Consider the following 21,518-nt stretch of genomic DNA (forward strand, 5'->3'; position numbering starts at 1 on the left):
CACCGCCTCTAAACCACAGTTTCACATCACTCTCCTCCACCCTGCCTGCACTCTGTTCCTCTCTTAGACACTCTTTTATATACTCTGCTCTCTTTTGTACAAATGTGTTCATGATATTCATCAACCAAGATTTTTGGCTGAAACTTTTCCCTTCTCCCTCCAGTTGAATGTGATTCCGCACAAAATGAAATGTGACCGATTCATCCCACAAAAACCTACAAAACACATCAGTAAATACATTTTTCCTTTTAAGAAGACATCCCCCCTCCACCCCCCCCCCCACACACACACACACATTGATATTAAATTGCTGTTTGCAGCAACACAAGGACACTGATGGAGTACTGATTGGATGTTGGAGTCACGTTGACTGGCGGGCTGGAGGCTGAACTGTCTCTCTGCCAGCTGCTGGTGAAACGATGATGTGATTAAGAAAGAACAGCTTACATCAGAGATTAGCCCCACAACAATAGGTATTGTCTGTGCCTGGGATGTCAGCCTCGATCCAGTTCACGTTAGCTCAACTTCAGCCCTGCCTTTTAGTCTGATCAATCAGCCTGTGTTGGAGCACAAAATTCCTGAAAATCTTTCAGTAAGCTCTGACCCAGTGTGGGTTTAAACTGAGGAAACTAAGCCATTTATACAGCTGAAGAGGAGGAATACAAAAAAAAAAATGGTAGAGAAGTGAAGGGATTGAAACTGACCAGTAAGAGTGATGAGAGTCATTACTGTAGTCTCTCATCTGGGACATGCCAGGATTAACGGAGGTCTGAAATGGCACAAAAAGAACACAGCAGCACTTAATGATGAACTTTTATAAACTTTTATATAAATATGTAACAGAGCCAGTTGCTGAATGTGTGTAGGTGATCCAGTTTGGAGGACAGTTTCAGCAACATCACCTAAATAATAATGGTGAAGCACACGCAGGTACAATCTTAGATGTTTGCAAATGCTAATTGAAAGTAGATCCCAGCCTGGGAAAACACAGAGCTGAAGGAACGCAGAGATGGAGGCGACATACCTGTAGATCTTTCCGGACAGTTGCATCCATGTGTGTTAAAAGTCCCTAAACAAATGTCCATGCATGTGTCCATCCTGTCCGTCCCATATCAGTCCGCACGGAGCACCTTCAGCAGCATAACGAAGCAGAGCTCAGCGGACTCAACCGCCTGACACGTCCTCCAGCTAAAAATGGAGGTGGTTGTGTTGTTTACGCTTCATCTTCCCCTCTTCACTGCGCGCGCTGTGGGTGGGTGTGTTGTTGATGATGGAACACACACACCAAAAAGCCATCTCTTAATGGCAGTCAAATCCCCTGGATGGAGGGATGGAGGGGAGGAGGGGTGGGGTGGGGGTGGGGGGGTGGGGGAGATGGAGATGGAGATGGGCGGCTGGCAGGATTACAGGAGTAAAGCGAAGCTCTCATCAAACCGCAGCGGGAATTCAGAAACACACAGATTACACCCGACCAGCGCGCGCGCACACACACACACACACACACACACACACACACACACACACACACACACACACACACACACACACACACACACACACACACACACACACACACACACACACACACACACACACACACACACACACACACACACACACACACACACACACACACACACACACACACACACACACACACACACACACACACACACACACACACACACACACAATGGATCACACACACACACACACACACACACACACAGGAGACCAGGAGACCAGGAGATCAGGAGATCAGGAGATCAGGAGACCAGGAGATCAGGAGATCAGGAGACCAGGAGATCAGGAGACCAGGAGACCAGGAGATCAGGAGATCAGGAGATCAGGAGACCAGGAGATCAGGAGATCAGGAGATCAGGAGACCAGGAGATCAGGAGACCAGCAGGCCATCAGCGGTGTGATCTGATGACCGAGGCGATCAATACAATCTGTTAAATAAGAGTAAACTGAACAAGCTGTACGGAGCGCCATCTTTAACTGTAGCTCACTTCACCCGACTTAAAAACCTTTTTCTCAACATGACATGGAAATTATACAACAGGCTTTTAATGGGTGTCACTGACTCTGCAGTTATGAAACCTACTCAGCACATTAAGACCACGTGGCCTTCCTAAAGTAACATGAAAAACCTCCCCAAAACTGCGGTAAACACGGCCATTATGCGGGATGAAAACCCCCGTTTGGTGTTTTGTGCCTAAAAAGCTCCCACAGATGGTCCGACGGCAGACACGTCTGCGGGAGCAGGAGATACGGCTCGCTAATGTCGACATAATGCGTTTCACTCCAAAGTTCAGAACAAATGCTTCCTGCACATCTGGTTGCATCGGGACGACACGGCATCAGTGTCGGGACAAACCTCTGGATTTGGGACATCAGGGAGACTCGGCACACCCAAACACGCCGGCCTTTTATGACAGCGCTGGCGTCGTCAGACAACTCAAGACTCTCAGCAGTTAGCTTCAGTTACCACAGACCAAAATAATCTGGAAGAGTTGAGCCGGTGGACTGCTGCGGCTCTAGGAGGGATGGACTGGATCATTGGTGACGCTTTAACCACAAAAGGCCAAAGGTCACCTTCACTGACATTAGAATGTTCTGCAAAAAATACCTGGCTGGTGTTGTATCTCAAATTATTGTCCCCAATCGTTTTCCCCGAGTCCGTTGATAGAAGCAGTCTTTTAGGCATTTACCGGTTTTAGTTGATTTTTATTAAGCGTAGTTTACAAGATATCTTGGAGAGCCCAACATCAACCTGAGGTCTCTTTGTTGGAGTCTGACTTCCCCCTTTCCGGCACATACACTTATACTATAGGAAGAGGCGTTACCTAGGTTGTGGCGGGACATTTGCATAGTATGTTTGTCTCAGTACTTTTCCACTGTCCTCCGTTTGAACCACATCTCCCTTTTGATCTGATAGTGAGTTGCACCCTACTGTGACCCCAACGTGTTAAGTTCCTGCATAAGCCATGTGTTCTACAATGCTTACAGTCAGTATGTATTTTGTGCTTCTGTGCTAGGTTATGTTTACAACAATACAGCACACATATATATATCATATCATATTACTTACATATAGGTCGTACCATCACTACCAATCTTAAGGTGTAGACAAAAGGCTGTGTATGTAAATGAGAGTGATACTGCTTGGCCAAACCAAAAGGTCACAGTAGGAGGTCTGCAACCTGTGGGGTCACATACTGTTGTTCTTTGAAGCATTATCAGATGGCTGTCTGGAGGACTCCAGGGGGTGAAGGAAGACAACCCCCTCCTCCACCAACCAACCAAGGATACATCAATATACATGACTTTTAGTGGAAGACAACCCAAATTATATTGTATTAGCATACAACATATGAGCCCTCATATGCACTAAGCAGATCTATATTCCACACTGGTTATAATTGAACAGGACTCAGGAACGTGAGGTGAGGTTGAGAGCAGAGTCCACGTTTGTGTCTGATGCTGAATTACTCATCTTTGGTCTCCACCTCCACCTGCAGATGTCTGTGAAGCATCGACGTTTTAGATTTTATAACTTCAATATTCATATTTGAAGCATTGTCTACTGTCATGGTTACAACCGTGTTATATCCAAGCAGCTTTATTGGACAAGGCCCTTCAAAGTCTTCACTACAATACAGATCTGAAACAAACTGCATGAAGGAAATATTAGAAACGTGTCTGTGTATCAGTCCAGTCGAGTTAACATCTCTTTACAAGTTTCACCAAAACCTCAACAAAAAGATTCACTGAAATAAAGTGCAGCTGACACCTACAGGTGAACTCACCACCTTCTCAGAGTTGAAAGGTTCAGTGTATGTTGAAATAAACAATTGACGGGTGTTTGTTTTTTTGTTGATATTTTCTTCAAGTTATCATAAAAAAGTAATTTATGAGCTTTTATGATCTCAGAAAAAGAATTTCCCCCAAACTGCTGCCACAGTTGGAAGTACAACACGGAGATATGATGATTGCACCGTGGAACATTAAGGTTTCAGTAGTTTGGTATGGTGGTGAAGTTTTGTTTCAGGTGTGAGGTTTTAAAATGAAAGCTACCGTGTGTGTGTGTGTGCGTCTCTACCGCGACAACATTTAACTCGGTGAGCTGGAAAATAACACAACCGACACAGCTGAATTTACAAATGAAATCTTTATGTAGGTTTTTTTTTCTTCCAAAAAAAATGAAGCCCATCCAATCTCTACCAAATTGAGTTTCGCCGCCCGTCTGCCTCGTATCCACACAAGGCAACAGGCTGTTTGCTACAGGTCTTCTCTGCACATCTACAGTAAACAAGTCTTCAGGAAACATGCTTGATTTTTCCAGATAGTTTTTTGCATTCAAACATTTTATTTTGGTAAAATCATACAATTTGCACAGCTGAGTATTTCCCATGCAGTGCAGTAGCCTATAAGCTAGTACAGAAAAGCAAAGTCTACATCTAAAGAGCTCCAGGGTTCTCCAGAGATGGTGGAACAAGTCTCGGGTTTGTGCCTGCGACAACATGCGCAGAGCTCCTGTTCGTCTCCAGCAGCTGCTGAAAACCTGCTCCACATTCAAAGAGAACTCCAGAGGAGTCATATATGCAAATACAACAATGAGAATAAACCACATGTTTGTTTCGTTAAGGATTGCCATGTGCCAGACATTCACTGGAGAAAAATAATTATCAGGTCAAATTAGATTAAAGAATCAATAATGCACACAATTGGAGAATCTGAACACTTCTGCACTGATATGCTTAGGAAATTTATTTGCTCTTTTGACAGCTATATTCCAAACCTTGGCATGTTTGTTCAATTCCGTTTTCAAATTTTGTTGACCAATTGGTATATTTCTAATAGATGACTGGCCCTGAGGAGGCCCTGAAACAGCTGTGGATATTATTTACCGAGTCCAATGTATCTTAAACATTAAAAAGCTCACACTACCCCGAAATATATAAATTTCACGCATACAGGTGACATTCAACATTCAAGTGCCAGTGTTTTTTGTACTGTCTTTTGGTCAAGTTTCTGAAACTTTCAAAGAATCACTTTGAGGCTTACAAAAATAAATATTTGTCAAAAATGCTTAATAAATTACACAAAACTAGCAGCAAAAGTAGAATCTAGAAATCTGTGCAAATGGCTAAATTCCCCCCCGACTGCTAAATCCCCTGGTCCCAAATAAATCCTGGTTTAAACGTTGAGAACCCTTCCCCTTTGTAAACAAGCTGCGTTTTTCACAATCTCCTCACACACAATATTTGGAAGCTTAAGGACACATATCCAAGACATCTATATAAAACTCTAGATGTGCAATAAAACAACTTCAGTAAAACTTGATGGGCACGACGTACAAGGGCCTACACACCTAAATCAAGTAGCACCATTCAATCTCTCAAGTTCTCAACACTGTCAGTGCATCTGCTTTTAGATCAATTTCTTAAAAAAAAAAAAAAAAGTAAGGTTTCAAGGCACAACACACCCGATGAGAAAACTGGGAGCATTTGGAGGCGAAACGCCTCGTGTCTCTCAGCCTCCCGACGGCTGCTCCTCTCCGAGAGGAAAAGCCTGCTCTGATTTAGATACATGTCTGAGAGCAGATGAATTCCCAGAGGACCTGACAGTACTTAATGTTCCAAAAAGGAAGTGGACACTCCCTCGTCTTTGGCCACCTCCACAGTTACACTACACAGCAATGGAAACCAAAGCCTCTGACAACGGCGGTGCACTGAGAACCGTGCCCACGCCCACCCCGTTCCCCTAGAACCCCCCAAGTGATCGGAGCGCTGCTCGACACCGCTCCTCGCTGTTTCATTGAAAACCTCAGTGATCATTCAAATGCCTGTCTCTTAAAGATGAACCATGCCTCCAACGCAGCTTGAAAAGAGAAAACGTTTGTAATTAAGTTAAGCCTGCGACTCAGATTCACGTGTCTTTCCTCCTTGACCAAAAAACAAAACACTTGCAAGCGTAGAATACCATCTGGGCCTCGTGGTTACAGGTCGATTCAGTAAACACTAACACCACGCTGTGCCCCCCCGATGCTGTGGTCCTTTATGCAGCCATTTTGAACTTCACTTTCAAGATGGCAGGCATTTTTTGTTTTGATACATATTTGTAGAGAAACGATTCAAAAACAAAAATCAAAAAACTGACTCAGTTTTTCAATTTTGCATACACCTGCACCAAAAATGTCTCAAGTAAAAAGAAACAAAAAACACCGCCCACTTAATGTAGCTAGCACTTGGTAACATACTAGCTGCCGTAACACTGTCAAGTCAATTGAAAAGTGTGGAGTAACAAGTTCCAGCATTGACGACTATTGTTTCAACCTCAGCGATAGTTGGCACTGAGCTTAATGACTTCTGTGTTTTTAAGATTGCAAATAGGAATGGCTATTTCAAAGACTACCATGTCCATAAAAAGGAGCCTGTCCAGGATAGAGTGAGCAAAAAAGAACAAGTAAAACAAGTGTAACTTTGTCCCTTAGGATTAAAATACGGTTGCTTCACAGAGTGGCCCAGTTTGTGGTAGATATAGTTAATGGCTCCATTAGCTGTTTGACTATAGAAAAGGCTACATGATGTTCCTGCAATAAATTTGAAGTTCAAATGGAGTCATGACTCGTCGAGCCACAACGCCCCAGTGTTTGCCAAGGTTTGATTAAGTCCAAGCTTATTATATACCTTTCTAATATTTTTTTCACCAAACAAAATAAAAACAAATTTAGAGCTCTTGGCCATGTTCATCTGGTGAAATGAAAACATAGATTTCCATACATTAACATACAAATGATCCTCAGGTTACTCAATTGGGGTTTTTTTTCCACAAAAAGAACAAAAATACTTTTAACAATGAAAGTCCGAGGTTGCTATCGGACAATGCATGTCAGCATCCATGCTCACTCTGAGGTGTGCAAATCTCTGCCGTCTCCGGTGCGGTGCACGTGCTGGTGACTTTCCTTTGCGTCGTGCTGCACTTCCTTTTTGAGAGAAGCGAATGGCAGAGAACCAGGGTTGGTAATGTACTGTGCGTCAGTGAAGCTACACAGGGAGGGTTGTTATGGTCTGGCTTAAGTTAACATGTGGTTTCCATTGGGTTGGGTTGGCATGGCAACCTATTCCTATGGTGACTAGTTGCCCCACCAATCCACACTACCAGAGTGGCTGTAATTTCCTCCGTAGCCATCGTTGCCGTAGAAGTTGCCACCGAATCCACCTGTGAAGGACGATTGTAAAAAGGTCAGTTAGCCGAGCGGCGACAAACATCATTTCAACATGTAACCGAGCTTTGAGCAACTCGTTTAGACACCGAGCCCTTTACGTGACAACAATTGTGATTGATTTAAAGTCCCATATTCACTCTGAGCTCTGTTTTTGGTCTCCCCCATCTCCTGAGGATTTGGAAATGTCCGGCTCTTTAGCTGCCACTCGCGCCACCGTTTCATGTTCTTTTTTTTTAGATTAACGTATCAAGCTACCAGGTGTGTTTCTATTCAGCGGTGAACTTCTCACCAGTTTTGTTATCAGGAACATCAACCTCTATACAGTAAAATTGCACGTTAAAAAAAGAAAAGACATTTCTACGTGGAATGTAGCATTCAAGTAAAGCAGAGCCAAAAGGTTGAGGAAATGGTTTCCTTACCTCCGCTGAAGCCTCGGCTTCCTCCGTGGCCTCCAGCTCCACGACCCGGACGGCTGCTAGTGAAGTTCCCAGCGCCGCCGGGCGTCTGACGGTAGTCTCTAGCTCCGAAACCGCCCGAGAACCTGAACGGGACAAGAACGTTTGTTCGTAAGACACCGACAGTACAGACTTTCTGGTGCTATGACGAGCTAAAAATCAGACATGGCTAATGTTGAATCATATAATTAGAAATGTACAGCAGCAAAAGTTCAAATGTTTCACACCTCCAGTTGCTTCAGAGGAAACATACAACTCCGTGTCAATGAAGACAAATGACATAATACAATGTGACACACTGGATGTATCCTCCTTTGTTCCACATATCAACTCATCCACTGGGCTTCAAACCGTCAACAAGAACCTGCTTCCAGAAATGCGGCCGATATGAACGACGACAAACGGTCAGATTGTAAAAGTCTAATTGTCCTTTAAGATTTAAAGACGGCCACGTGGAGGGTGTGCGTGGGACAGTTACCTCTTAGAGCGTCCTCGGGTGGTGCTCTTGTGCTGGTGCTCGTAGGCCAGGCTCTCAAGCCAGGAGGGAACCTCCTGCTTGGCCTCAACCAGAATGTCCAGCAAGTCTTTGGTTATGTTGCTGTTTTTGTCGTTAAAGAACGACGTGGCCAGACCTGCACAAAACAATGAGATTATACAGTCGTTAAAATGTTAATGTGGTGTAACGCAATCAAACTTTCCTTTTAAAAAAACAAACCCCTCTTACCGAGGTTGCCCACACGTCCCGTACGGCCAATACGGTGAACGTACTCCTCAATGTCACTGGGCAAATCAAAGTTAATAACGTGCTTCACATTGGAGATGTCCAGACCTCTGGCAGCCACCTGGAAAACAGGGAGAAAGAAAACTTGAATATCAGGATCAGGGACGAACGCACAGCAAAGATGGTATTTTTGTCCCTTAGTGACGAAATTTAACAATGTTGGTTATTTGAACAAAGGCCATTAAAAGGTTATTTATGACACCTTTAGGCAAAGATCAATAAACATGATGTATTTTAATTTTTGCTTTTTTAAGCACAGTAAATACTTGAAGGACTTCTTCCTAGTTATGATGCTGGCGCCTAAGATGGACCAATTAAAAGTTCAAGATAACATGCTGAAGTCCCAAATAAGACATATTAAAGTTGTGAATTCAACACTTTTAAAGTAGCTGACATGAAAGAATTAAAAATGGTATCATGATCAATTTATCAAAATGAAACCCCAAGATAGTTTGATGATTCAGCACCTTCAGTTGAAATCAAATGGAATCAAACTGGTCCAAGTTACTGCTGATGTTTACACATATTGGCAAAAAAAACACTTTTGTGATGAACAAGAATTTGTAAGATTACTTACAGCTGTAGCCACCAAGATGGGGCAGCGTCCGGACCGGAACTGATGCAGAGCTTCCTCTCGGTCTCTCTGGGATCGGTCTCCGTGGATGCTGGTGCAGGCGTAACCCTCGTGGTAAAGGAAGTCTTCCAGAGCGTCTGCTCCTTTCTTTGTTTCCACAAATACCAGAGTCAGCGATTCTTTACCTGTGGAGGCACAAGTAAAGGGGGACGACACAAAAAGGGGGAGGGGGAGGCACAGCAGGATAAAGAGTATGAATGGGGAAAAAAAAAAAAAAAAAAAAAAAAAAAAGATAAATTACCTGGGACAAAGCTATACATGGATTTTTTTTTTTTACATTTAAATAAGAACTTAAACTATCATACTAAAAAGGCTGGCAATTGAAATTATGTAAAATAAAAAAATAGGGCAAAATGACAACTCAAATGGAGACAGGTTGCATAAAAAGCTTTACATTTACTGACAACCATTAATTGACAACAGTAACTTTTTTTTAAATTTTTTTAAATGAAGATAATAAAAATCACTTCATTATATTTAAACAGCTGAATTGTTAAATTAGGTTACAATCCAGATATTTGACATTAATGGCTATCAGAATCAAAGCTTAATAATAAATGACTGAGGGGTGATGGGTAGGACAGGCCATTGCAAGTGGCATCATTCACAGCTAACCCTGCAACGGTTGTGCCAATGTCATCTGGCACAAGCCAGGAAAAATAAACTACATTCATCAAAGCTCCAGCTTCTCCATATTATTTCAGCCACCAAGTACTTTCCAAATAACTGGCCTTTATTTTCTGCCCAATCAGACTGAACTGTTCAGTAGTAACCAGACACCCAGCTCACCATTTCCATGCGGCTGAACAACAACAAGCCTTTGCTTGTGCTTTAGAAAGGCTGTTCAAGACATGAAATACACATCACTTTGCGTTTTGTGGTGGCAGCCACAATAGTTACCACGGAAACGGCATAAAAGCTATGCATTTTATTTCTTTGGGAGAAAGTCAAGTTACGGACTCGGGACTTCGACAATAAAAGGAGTAGAGTTTGTGAAGGATGGCTCAACAGAACATTAAAATGAACCTCAACATTAATTGTTGTCCCTGTAGCCGTTGAAGTGGTCTAAACCTGATCTACGGAGACAGTTGTGCTGACTGAAGTAACAGATCAGTGCCATTAAATCTGTCGGAGCCATCTGACTCACTGAAACGCAGAGCTCTTTCTAATGACAACCAGCCAACATGATCGTGTTGAGCCAGCTGACCTTAGTGCCACAGCTGAAACACTGCAACACTACGCTAACTGGAACTCCCCTTTCACTGGGGACATCTTGTACTATTGATTATACAATTCGAGGCAAACGCTACTGTTGGTCCTACAAGCTCTTATTGGAAATGAAAAACAAAACTGAGGCAGTGTGTCAGCTGGGGAGCAGAGGGACAGGATGAGCTGTGGGATGTGATGTTTCTGGCTTGTGGGTCAGAGTGAAGTTATGGTATGTTCACACTTACCCGGTTTCTCTGGGGCTTCAGTCACATTTTCCTGAACCTCACTGGGAATAACTAAGATAAAACCAAACCGGCCAGTAAACGCAAGGCTGCTCAGTAACACAACTTTCACAGCTTTAGATCATCATGAGAAGAAAACCCCTTTAAACATGGCAAGTGACTTCAATGGCTTCTCACCCATGCAGGAGATTTTATTGTGATATTATATTTTTCACCCCAAGGTCTTTCTATAATGAACAATTGTTAGCAGATATGTAGCAAAGTCAATATTAGCTTGGTATGGGGCAGACTGACAAACAGGATGGTGGGTTAGAGCCCAATGTGACCTTCATGTGAGGAAATAACAACCTTTTCATTAGTGAGTGAGAGTGCTTGCGTGTGTGTGTGGGTGGGCATTTCATACCTGTGGCATTGAGCAGGTCAAGAAGGAAAGACCTCTTGTCAGTGTCTTCTACCCAGACCACCTTCTGGGTGATGTTTTCTGAAGTGGAACCAACACGCCCCACTGCCAGGAAGATGTAGTCCTCCAGGAAGTCACGAGCCAGGATCTACGAAGAAAGAAAAACAATTATTTATACAACGCATGAATAGACAGATACCGAGCAGAAGAAGTAAGATTGTGGGATGCGCGTTAAAGGCCCAATGTACCTGGATCTCTTTGGGGAAGGTGGCACTGAACATCATGGTCTGACGGACGCCTTTAGGTGGCATTGTATCTTGCTCCACAATGCGTCTGATCTGTGGCTCAAAACCCATGTCCAACATGCGGTCAGCCTCATCCAGGACCAAGTAGCTGCAGACACATTTTAATATTCAATGACCGATATGTTCTGGCGTCAGATGTTTTAATTTCACACATTTTGTTAGTTTCAAATCTCTGCGTGTGCTGTACTGACTTGCAGTAGTCCAGACCGATCTTGCCCCTCTCCATCATATCAACCAGACGTCCAGGTGTGGCCACCAGCAGGTGACAGCCTCTCTCCAGCTCTCTTATCTGTTGGCCAATATCAGCGCCGCCATACACCACGCAGGGACGCACCCGTGAGCGATAGGCAACCTGACAAGTTGGAAGAAAAGGGAAATTATTACGGTTCAAGACTGAACATTTAAGCTCGTCTTGCACAGCCAGACGTGTCTCCACTGGCATGTTTGCATTTCTTTTAACCAATCCTAATTGTATTGGACTTGGAGCTCACCTTTCTCGCCTCATCATAGATCTGCAAGGCCAGTTCTCTGGTGGGAGCCAGGATGAGGGAGATTGGGTACTGCTTACGGCGGCCATACCGTCCATTCTCCTAAGAATCAAAGAGGTGTTTATTAAAACAGGTCAAAAGGTCATATGGAATATGTTCCTGTACATTTCCTTCCCCTCACTACCTGTGAACTGTTCTTGGTGGCCTGCAGAGCATCTCCGGGCCCTTCAGTGAAGATCTGACTGAGCACTGGCAGCAAGAAGGCAGCCGTCTTACCAGACCCTGAAACACAGCAGGAAAGTAGTTACTTTAGGATATACAACAAAAGCCAACAAATAAAACCATTAAGTCAAAAGGTTAACACAGTATGAGCCATCAATCTATGCTTTCTATTTCTAAGTTTAAAAAAACAAAAACCATCAGAAGGCTGGTTGGGGTACGAGAGGATGTTAAGTGCACACAGAGAAATACTCACCAGTCTGGGCGCAGGCCATCAGGTCTCTCTTGGACTTGATGATGGGAATAGCGTACTTCTGGACTGGGGTGGGACGAGTGTAGCGACTCAGGGCGATGTTGCTCATGATAATCTCCCCCATGTCCACATCATGGAACTAGAAAAGAATCAAAACATACCGTCAGTATAAAAGATACCAACTGTTCTACTAAAACCTTTTAAAGTGTATTTTTAAATCAAACCATACAAACAAAACAGATGACAGCAGAAACTTACACTATCAATGTTGGGTGGGCAGTTGCTTCCGGTGGCTTCCACGGGAATATCATCGTATTTCTCAAAATTTATGCCAGTGTTGCTTGCAGAGAAAAGTTCACTGGAAGAGGAAGTTTGGCAAAACAATGTTTAGGTTAAATGCCAATAAAGACAGCTGTTATTTTAGTTATTTGTGAGCAGAATCCTTCTTACTGTTCCAGGCGCTCGCTGGGAGCAGTGGGCTTGGACCAGTCGTCCTCTCTGGAGTCGTCCGCCCAGCGGCTGCTTCCTCCACCAGCAAAGCCCCCGCGCTCATATCTGTACACATGCACAGGGACTGTTCAAGTTTGGAGCTCAAATAACACCATTTATTTTCATGTCTGCTTTAATACAAGGTTGTCTACACCGCTCGGTCCTTTCCTTCCTTGAAAAGAGAATTTACAAGGCAAACTATATTTGGCAGTTTTCATTATATCTTCTCTAATAGCTGTAGGAAGAATAGCTAACCTTGCAGAGTCAAACTTGAGTACCGCCATTTTATTTTTTCCTTTTTAGATTTGACATGTGAAATATCAAAGGTCTTGAGTGATTGTGAGGCTCTAAAGTACAACTATGGCAGTAGTGTTTTACAGGCTCTAAACAGTAAATAATTAAAATAAGTGAGCACTTCAGGGTCCGTGTAGTTTCAGAACAAACCTCTTACATACTGGTTAGGTTCAACATCTCTGCTAAATGAGCTATTTTAGGTCAAACTGAAGCCAGTATTTAGTCTGCTACAGACAGAGTATAGTATTAAATATAACAATTGTACAGACCTTCCTCTTGATCCTGCCCCACGGTCATTGAAGAAGGTAGACTTGGACCTATCGTTACGTCCTCCGAAGCTGTTGTAGGCTGCATCCCTGGGAGCTCCTGTCCAGCCGCCCTCTTTGTTTTCGTAGTTGCCGAACCCTTTAATGGAGACAACCGGGGTGTCAGTGAGTGACTTGGAGTGTTTTTAGTAAATCAGCAGGCAGTCATCACTGGATGATGCCAGTTTCTTACCAAAAGCCGAAAAAAGTACCCTGGTTCCCCAAAAGCAAAATGCCATTCATTGTTTAAATCAAGTTGTTTTGAATCAAAGTGCACAGCTAATGTTGCTAATTACTGAAAAAGCATATGCAGAGTAATAAAAGAATTTTGATAGTGTAACAACTGTTTAAAAAAGGGGTGGGGGAGGGACGAGTTTGCATTTAAAACTACCCTCAACAACTAAAGCTCAAGTTAGACACTTTAGAGGACAGGATTTCCCACCTGCATTTTGCAATGGTTGATTAAACGAGCCTCCACCCCTGTTACCACGGTAGGCGCCGCGCCCACCTCTATCATTGCGAGGGGGTCCACGCCCTCCAAAGCCCCCATTTGTGCGGTTGTCATGGTAACCATTCACAAATCCATTGGTGCGTCCACCATCCCATCCAGGTGAATCTTCATGAAGAGACACACACACAAAAAATATAAAAAATAAGAATAAGAGGCTCTTGAGGTAATTCATTAAGCTGCACATGTTTCTGGTTTGTGTCAATGAGCAAGTACACATTTGGCTGTACTCCTATTCCTTACTATCCATGAGCCTCTCGTCTATTGCTGACATCATGTTAATCTGATTTCCTGACAGGTGGGATTCGAGCGACTCCAGTAGTTTAGAACCAGACTGAAAGCTCAAAAAACAAACAAACCCAGCAACAACATTTGTGTTACAGGTTGTCCAAAACAAAGAAATGCAAAAGCAAGTCCTCTTCTGTACAAGACAAAAGAGAGATAGAGTTTTAGGTAAAACCGAAGTAACCCTCCGTTTTGTTTAATACCATTTACCCAGACCCTAGCTTTGTTATTTGTGTGGAATGACTTGTCTGTACCAAAAGACCTAATGAAGCCCATCTCTGCCTGTATGGGACATTTACCACAACGATCTGCCCAGCTTTGGACACAGGCTGTGTCATCGCTCCCATCGACGGACACACCGATGAGGCTGGTAAGAGGGGGGGGGGGTGCCCAATGGCCAGTTAGTGCTGCTATACAGTAAGGCTGGCTAGGTAGCCGAGGCTATGCCACAACAGCATCAAGGGGCAGACCAGCCACACAGATCTAATCCCTGATTAGTCACGCTGATTATAGATCTGTGGTGACGCTCTTACACCCGAGGGTCTACAGGTGAAGCCTTCTTTCACGGTGCCCATTTTTAAATAAGCAAAGGAAAAGCCTTGTAACGTCACAAGCGCGCACCAATCTGTGCGTCGTAGACCAATCCATAGCCTAGACAAGGGATGGCAAATTTTTCTGACACCGATCTGAGTGATTAAATTCAGAGTATGATGACACTATACAAACAGGCCCGGGTATTAAATCAGACATGGTATTTTCTTAACAGACTCAAAAGGTAGGTGACAAGATTGAGATTCTGGTCAGTTCAGGGAGGATTTGGACCGTCTAACGTCCTTTTCACACCTGACATTAACTTGTCTCATGGGTGACCCGTTCACAAGCTGACCGCTACGTCTGTTCGCACATTGGAATACGTCAAGTGAACAGTTGGGATTTGATCTTACTTCGCTGCTCCATACGCAGTCTTTCCCTGACCTGGCATGTTGCATTTAAGAGATTATTACTATTGTAGGTGAACAGTTTCACATCATTACAATAGCGCCAGCCTGGTGCGAAGCAGAACCTAAATTCACTGGATATTTGGGTCTGGGGATGCTCCATAGAGAATCGTTTCCAGACGTTTTTTCCAGTCACCGAGAGTTGCCCTCGTCACTGTCACCAGCCGTCCAATCGCAGTGAAGGAGGGGCGGGACACCGGCGGTTAACCACAGATACTGGTTACTAATCGGTCCACCCTTCAGTGGCTGTGCAAATACTTATACAGGCCGAGTACCCAGACTGTTATTAACAGCAAAAAAAAACCTGAAGCTGCGAGTGACTGTCGGCGCAGCCAGGCTACAATATCACATCACAGACACCAAAACAAACCAGATGAGGACACTGAGCAGAGGTGATGAGCGCCAGGCTTCAATTGTTTGCCTTCTTTTATTTTTTGTACAAAATCCAGGACAAAAGCTGAAACTGTTCCCAAAACGTTCGTAAATAGGAAAAAATTAAATGTCTGAACCCAAGTTGTGATCGGCTCGCCCAAGACGTATTTGTCAGGTGTGAAGAGGGCCTCAGACAGACCTGCACTGAAGTGCATGCGGACTATGCAGACATTTTGAATACTTACTACTTTATTTTACCTTAACAAGCACAGTGTGGTAAAATTAACTACAAAAACACGATAATACCCTACATCAGGATTTGTGGTGGAATTTAGTCACTCAGACTGGTATCAGACAAAAATGATGCATGTGGACTCTACAAACATGGCAAAGCACACCGTGCACAAATGTCGAAACCTGACCTTCAGAGAACACAATGCACATGACTCCAATGTTTGCATCAAACCAAAACAAACATTAAGTTTGGCCAAATCCAGAAGTACTTGGAAAAATAATGCAAGCTACACCTAAGCGTAATCTTACAAGTTGTAATGCTCAAAGACAAAATCATACATCAACACAAAAAAATAACTATCGATTCTACCCAACAATTGACACAGACTACCAGAAAAACATTCCTCAAATCAACTGTTGAGTAAATCATTTAATCACAAATGCCAACAGGCCAAACCTGATAATCACCTTACTTTGAAATAACCTTGCAGAAACAAACATCCCTTTCAGACTGGTGCTTCATTTCAGGAGTACTCAATCATATGCCAACGAGGGGCGACTGTATGCAGGTTTCTGTTCCATGTACTCACCAGAGAGGTGATCAAAGAAATGACCTGGAGCAGCGAGTTGTTGGAACAAAAGCCAGCATGCACTCTCAATAGTCCCACTCAGTACATTTCAATTGTCTGCTGTGGGCAGAGACAATAAGCTACAAGTTCCACGAAGAACTCAAAAGAACAGAGAGGCTTGTGATTAACGAGTGGGAGTGAATGATGTCAATGCAGCAATGTAAAGTTCAGTTACTTTGCAAAATAAAGTTCCTGTTTTGACTTCATGAGATGCAAATAGAGTTTAAATGGTTGGAAAATGTAAAACAAATTTGTCTCAATTCACTCTCAGCTGATATCGTCTCGTTATTAGTAAGGCAGCCACAGTCGTGATGCAGTGCAATGTTTAAGGCACCATCACCATGCACCAAAAGCAACCTCATCTGCAAGCTTTGACATACACTGTGTTTGTGCTTCTTTCAAGTGACAATGACAAAGCAAGGGCACATTGATTTTGCCCCATTGTTCAGCTTTAGACACTAAAACTCATCCAACAAGTAGATGGTATGGCATGCAGGTATGAGGTCAAGGTATACCACATCTGTTTGGCCAACCCCCACTGAAGGCATGGTAAAAGGCAAGCTCTTGAGAGGCCAGTCTTGGGTAACCTGAGCAAAGGTGGGAAGCAGGCTATAAAAAGATTCACCCAGAACTACTGGCTCATGCAATACGAGTGTTGGGTTTGACTTTACACTAATGGTTACCAATCTTATAGTCTGAAGTAGTTATTTCTGTGTCTTTGCTGACACTACCTGCCATGGTTGTGGGCACTGCTCAGAAGAAACTTGGGGGACATTAAATGTGAAATGTGGACTTCAGTATGCAGTAGTAGAAAAGTCTTAAGCTTCAAAAATGCAACTAACTATAGGAAGCATGTCAGCAGAGAGAAGCACATCAATTAATAATGAGCCCACCATTACTTTTACTGTGAATCTATACATGTGACCTATACACTAGATCTAACCTAACCATCTCCTCCTTCGCACTAGCTTTGCTGGTGTGTAAAATGGCCATTTCATGCATCTGGAAATGCAAGTTGCCCTCAGCGAAAGCAGACAGAAGGGACTTACAGAAATTTACTGGTGCCACTGAATAACCGTACTGTCTACCAGCGGAATAAGCATTTCCTGCGGTGGAATGAGAAAACAGCAAAACGAAAGAAACGTCAAGTGTGCAATGACACAGTATGAATCAAGTTTGTTTTTTTATTTAATTTTTTTATGTAAAAATATTTGACCAAGTATGCCAGGCTCAACATTTGTCTTCATCTAAAGCCTTTAAGAGGCTAAATAAGTACAGATAAAATATAACCCTCATCCTTGCAACAAAAACAAAACATTCAACTGTCCTTAAATTTCAATGCTTATACAACAACAAACCCACCCTCCATATTTCCCTTTATCAGAGCAGTCAACAGCTAGCACTCGTCTTGTTGCACCACTCAAAGAATAAACGTGCCTATGAAACTAGTTAAACTGACCGATTTGAGACATGCCCTATTCTCCTACTTATGAGCAGTCTAGGAGCGAAAATTCGAGGCTACAACCATTTTACAAAAGCACTTGCCCTACTTTGTCCGTGTCGAAATAAGCTAGCATGCAGACACAGAAAACCCAGTTGACATGTATTTCTCTCCTCATCCTGGGCTCCAGTAAAATGTCCTCTATATTAATATCTTCTCAAGTGCAGCAGAAGTACTGAAAAGCTGCAATTTTTTTTTTGTCTTGACTGGTAGAGATGAAAATATGTTGAAACATATGCAGTGAAAGCCTCACCAATTCTTTCTCAATTGTGCTTGCTTTTACCACCCTCTGATGGGCTTTTAACATCAACACCACCACAAGACAAACCCGTGTTAGCCTACTGATCTGACAGCAGCTCAGTGAACAAGTGTTTGACTCACCGTTTTTGGAAACTTCTTTGTTCCTCAGGTGAGGTGGAATGTAACGCCCTGGGTGGAGAGAGAAAAGAAAAGTTGAACACAAATCGATTAAAATTGTTGACACTGTTAACAAATATAGAGAATATGGATACAAGAATCTTCACTCATAAACGGTTACGATTCTGCAGACTTTCAGTAAAGCTGTCCAATTTAAACCAAATTACATCAAAGAAAGGAAGATATTCATATCTGTCGAGTTCATAACTAACTTTCACGTTTCGTCAGTTGAGGTCAATATTGTAGGACTTTTACATATACAAGACACTCGAGCTCTTAGTAAACGAGTTGACGTGCTTAGTCAATCACCATCACATGAATCTCTGCATTTCACAGTTCGCCGAGTTTATAAAATACAAAGTGCTCCACAGGCAGAGTATGCGCACCAACTAACTTCAGGTAAACCTCTACATTAAGTTGAATGGCTATAAAATAGTTCCAGTGTGGAGGTCCTCTTTCCAAATGTTAGATCAAATGGATCACATTGTGATAGTGTAACGAGTCTTTTCACAGCGATTGTGATGCATTTATTTCATTTAGCCACAATTTTAAAGCAGTAAAATTAGTGTAGAAATAGGCTATTGCGTGTTTAGGTATGTGTTGACAGATTTTGTAATTACCCTCACTGGCAGAAAGGGTGGTTTTGCTCTGCCGGTTTAAGTATAGCATTTCTTTATAAATTTGTTAGATCAATACATTGATTGCTGAATCAATATCTGATTTATTATTTACACTAGAGCTGTTGGTTTATTTAAAAAAAAAAAAAAAAAAAAAAAGGCAGTACACCCTTGTTTCCTGCTCACAATAAATAAATCCTGACGTTTAACAATAATGCTGACAGCTGAGTATTTTTGTCCAACCTGCTATTGACTAGAAACTTCCAAGCTCAAAGCAATTACATCAACACTTCCTGCTTGAGTCGAGCCCGGGGCTTCAAAATAAAAGCACCAGAAGTTATGATTGGATCCATTTAATTATAATACGTAGTTATTAACCTTTTATTTTACTTTATAACGTCATTACAACAGTACTTTGCATTTATTATAGCTGTGTTTTATTGAACTTTTATAGAACTTTATAGCAGTACATGAACTTTTTTACAACAATACTTTACTCAACTAACAGGTAAAATACTTTTATGTTGACTTATGACCTCGTAAATACAAGATGCTTCTCAGCATGGCTTCAAGACAAAGGTAAGACGTTTATAACAATGACACGGATGTGCTTTGTTTTTGGGAAATATGACTAATGACAGACTCAGTGTGTGTGATTAAACGCATTCCCATGGTCTAATGTAAACAAAGAAAGAAAGAAGGACCAAAGTGCAACAGTACCATTATTTTAGAAACCTAATACATATTGAACTGGCGCCCAAGTACGGTGACATAAGCATGTCGTCCCAGACTTAGTAGTCAGTCCAACATGATGATCAATCATCACATTTAACACTCATCTCAATGTACTTTTATTATTACTTACTGCCAGTTCCTCCGCCTTGTCCGTCAGCAGAGTTCAAGTCTAGGGCAGCAAGCTACGAAGAAAAGAGAAGAAAAAGTCCATTTTAAGAATAAAGGCTGTTTTAAAATAAAGTACGAGTCAATGAAAACTGGATCAAACATCCGAAGAACAGGTCTCCACGTCGGGCAGCTCGGCCGCCGTGAACTTTGTAAACTTATTAACCTCAAGTGCTTCTGTGTTTAAATCTCATCAAACCATTTCACCAACTCTTCACATAATTGTGATTATAAAAATCGTCTTTCTCGTGTAAAAGCCGATGCGGAAGAACCATCGACCAAAAAAAGACAACAAATTCAGAAAAATAACAAAACGGTACATCCCGCTGAACAGTAGCAGAAGACCAAGCCGGTACCAAACAACCGACCGGTGAGGTGTCTGAGGAACATTAATGGTCGCTAAAAGCTGCTGCCAACATTTTTTCCTGCGCCACGTTTCAGGTCGAGCAGGCCCGACGTTAGCCGGCTAGCTCCGTCCGGACCGGGCCGGCGGCTCCGTCCGCTCACTACCGCGACGCTTATCGGAGGAACGGCCGTTCAAACGCGGTATTTGGCTGGGTTTAAGGGTGCCGCGGTCCGTGAAAGGGACGCGGCGAGTGAAGCGGCCGGTGGAGCTCCGCCATCACGTCTTCTCCACCGCGACACCGTCACCTCCATTTTAGCCGCCGCAGCGTTAGCCTAGCTGCGGGCTAGCCGACTTAGCTAGCCCGCTCTCTGTCGAAACTACATGTGCGTAGCGGAAAATCACAAGAACGTAGCGGGGAGGAAAAACCCCGAAGAAAGAGTTTAAAGTACTTACCTGCTGATCTAGACCGTGTGGATTATCAACGACCACATGACTCATAACTAAAGAGAGAAGTGGGGGATTATTTCTGGAGAAAGGATTTTCTTTGTTAGCACGACCGGCTTCGATGTTAACTTCGCTTTCCTTTTCCTTGAGCCGACGGTTACCTATAAAGTTAACTAGATGATTACTTCTTCTTTAAATAAATAAAAAGATGTCGTTCGTTATAAATATAAATTCCAACCAAGTTTCAAAATGAAACGACTGGTGCGAAGCTGCTGAGCAGAAAGCCTTCCTGGCAGGTTGACCGTGGCGGAATGAGACGTCGGAGCTCAGGTAGCGCGAGATATCCCCTCCGCTCTCCACACCAGCGCTCTGACGCGCAAGTATCGCGAGGTTTCTGTTCATCTCGGATTGGTTTGGCCCACAGCAGGAACACCAAAAAAAAAGAAAAGCAGCTTTTTGAAGACACATGGAGCCAACGACCGCTGTACTGTACTTACCCTGACGCACAAGAAGTCTCTACGAACCCAAGACCGACTCTAAACATCTGTAACACTCATTTAATAGTGACGGGATGTGACACACGTGAAATGAAATATAGGCTTCATCTGTGGAGGCTTACAGTCAGGTTTATTTAGATGTATTTATTTGATACAATTATGGCAAACAATCTGGATAATAATGAGTGATAAATTAGAAAAGTATTCAGCAAATCTACACACTTCAAAACATACCTACCTATCATTGTATATAATATATATATTGTGTATATATATATATATATACTGTACTGTATATCTGTGCATTTTATATTTAATATTTTTTGTTGCTATTTTATTGCTTTTTATTATTCTATATTATCTTATAGCTTCCTGTATGCTGCTGTAGCGGAAAAAAAATTCCCCTTGGGGATTAATAAAGTAACTACCTAACCTAACCTAACCTACCTATCGTTATGAGCA

At 42.7% G+C, this 21,518-nt stretch overlaps 1 protein-coding gene across 11 annotated transcripts; it reads right to left on the bottom strand.

The window, feature by feature from the left end:
* Positions 1 to 4,155: 4,155 nt before the first annotated feature.
* ddx3xa (DEAD-box helicase 3 X-linked a) lies at positions 4,156 to 20,873 on the bottom strand. Of its 11 annotated transcripts, none has more exons than XM_069712107.1 (21): positions 20,569 to 20,873; positions 19,735 to 19,786; positions 18,217 to 18,264; positions 17,384 to 17,440; positions 16,850 to 16,921; positions 13,817 to 13,924; positions 13,273 to 13,408; positions 12,671 to 12,775; positions 12,479 to 12,578; positions 12,224 to 12,359; positions 11,933 to 12,030; positions 11,752 to 11,850; positions 11,452 to 11,612; positions 11,204 to 11,348; positions 10,959 to 11,103; positions 10,559 to 10,609; positions 9,048 to 9,229; positions 8,414 to 8,531; positions 8,168 to 8,321; positions 7,654 to 7,775; positions 4,156 to 7,227 (listed from the first exon to the last, which is right to left on the bottom strand). In XM_069712107.1, exons 1-21 carry the CDS (start codon positions 20,611 to 20,613, stop codon positions 7,142 to 7,144), a joined length of 2,220 nt encoding a protein of 739 aa, XP_069568208.1. In that variant the 5' UTR covers positions 20,614 to 20,873; the 3' UTR covers positions 4,156 to 7,141. The 11 variants fall into 11 exon arrangements, with proteins under 11 accessions (XP_069568208.1, XP_069568206.1, XP_069568209.1 ...); XM_069712105.1 differs by having other exon boundaries at positions 13,751 to 13,924; XM_069712108.1 differs by lacking the exon at positions 16,850 to 16,921 and having other exon boundaries at positions 13,751 to 13,924.
* Positions 20,874 to 21,518: the final 645 nt, after the last annotated feature.

The sequence above is a fragment of the Brachyistius frenatus genome, unplaced genomic scaffold (genome assembly GCF_029030835.1).
Source record: "Brachyistius frenatus isolate BFR_SWC_R1_liver_20210118 unplaced genomic scaffold, ASM2903083v1 Contig_106, whole genome shotgun sequence".
NCBI classification, from domain to species: Eukaryota; Metazoa; Chordata; class Actinopteri; family Embiotocidae; genus Brachyistius; species Brachyistius frenatus.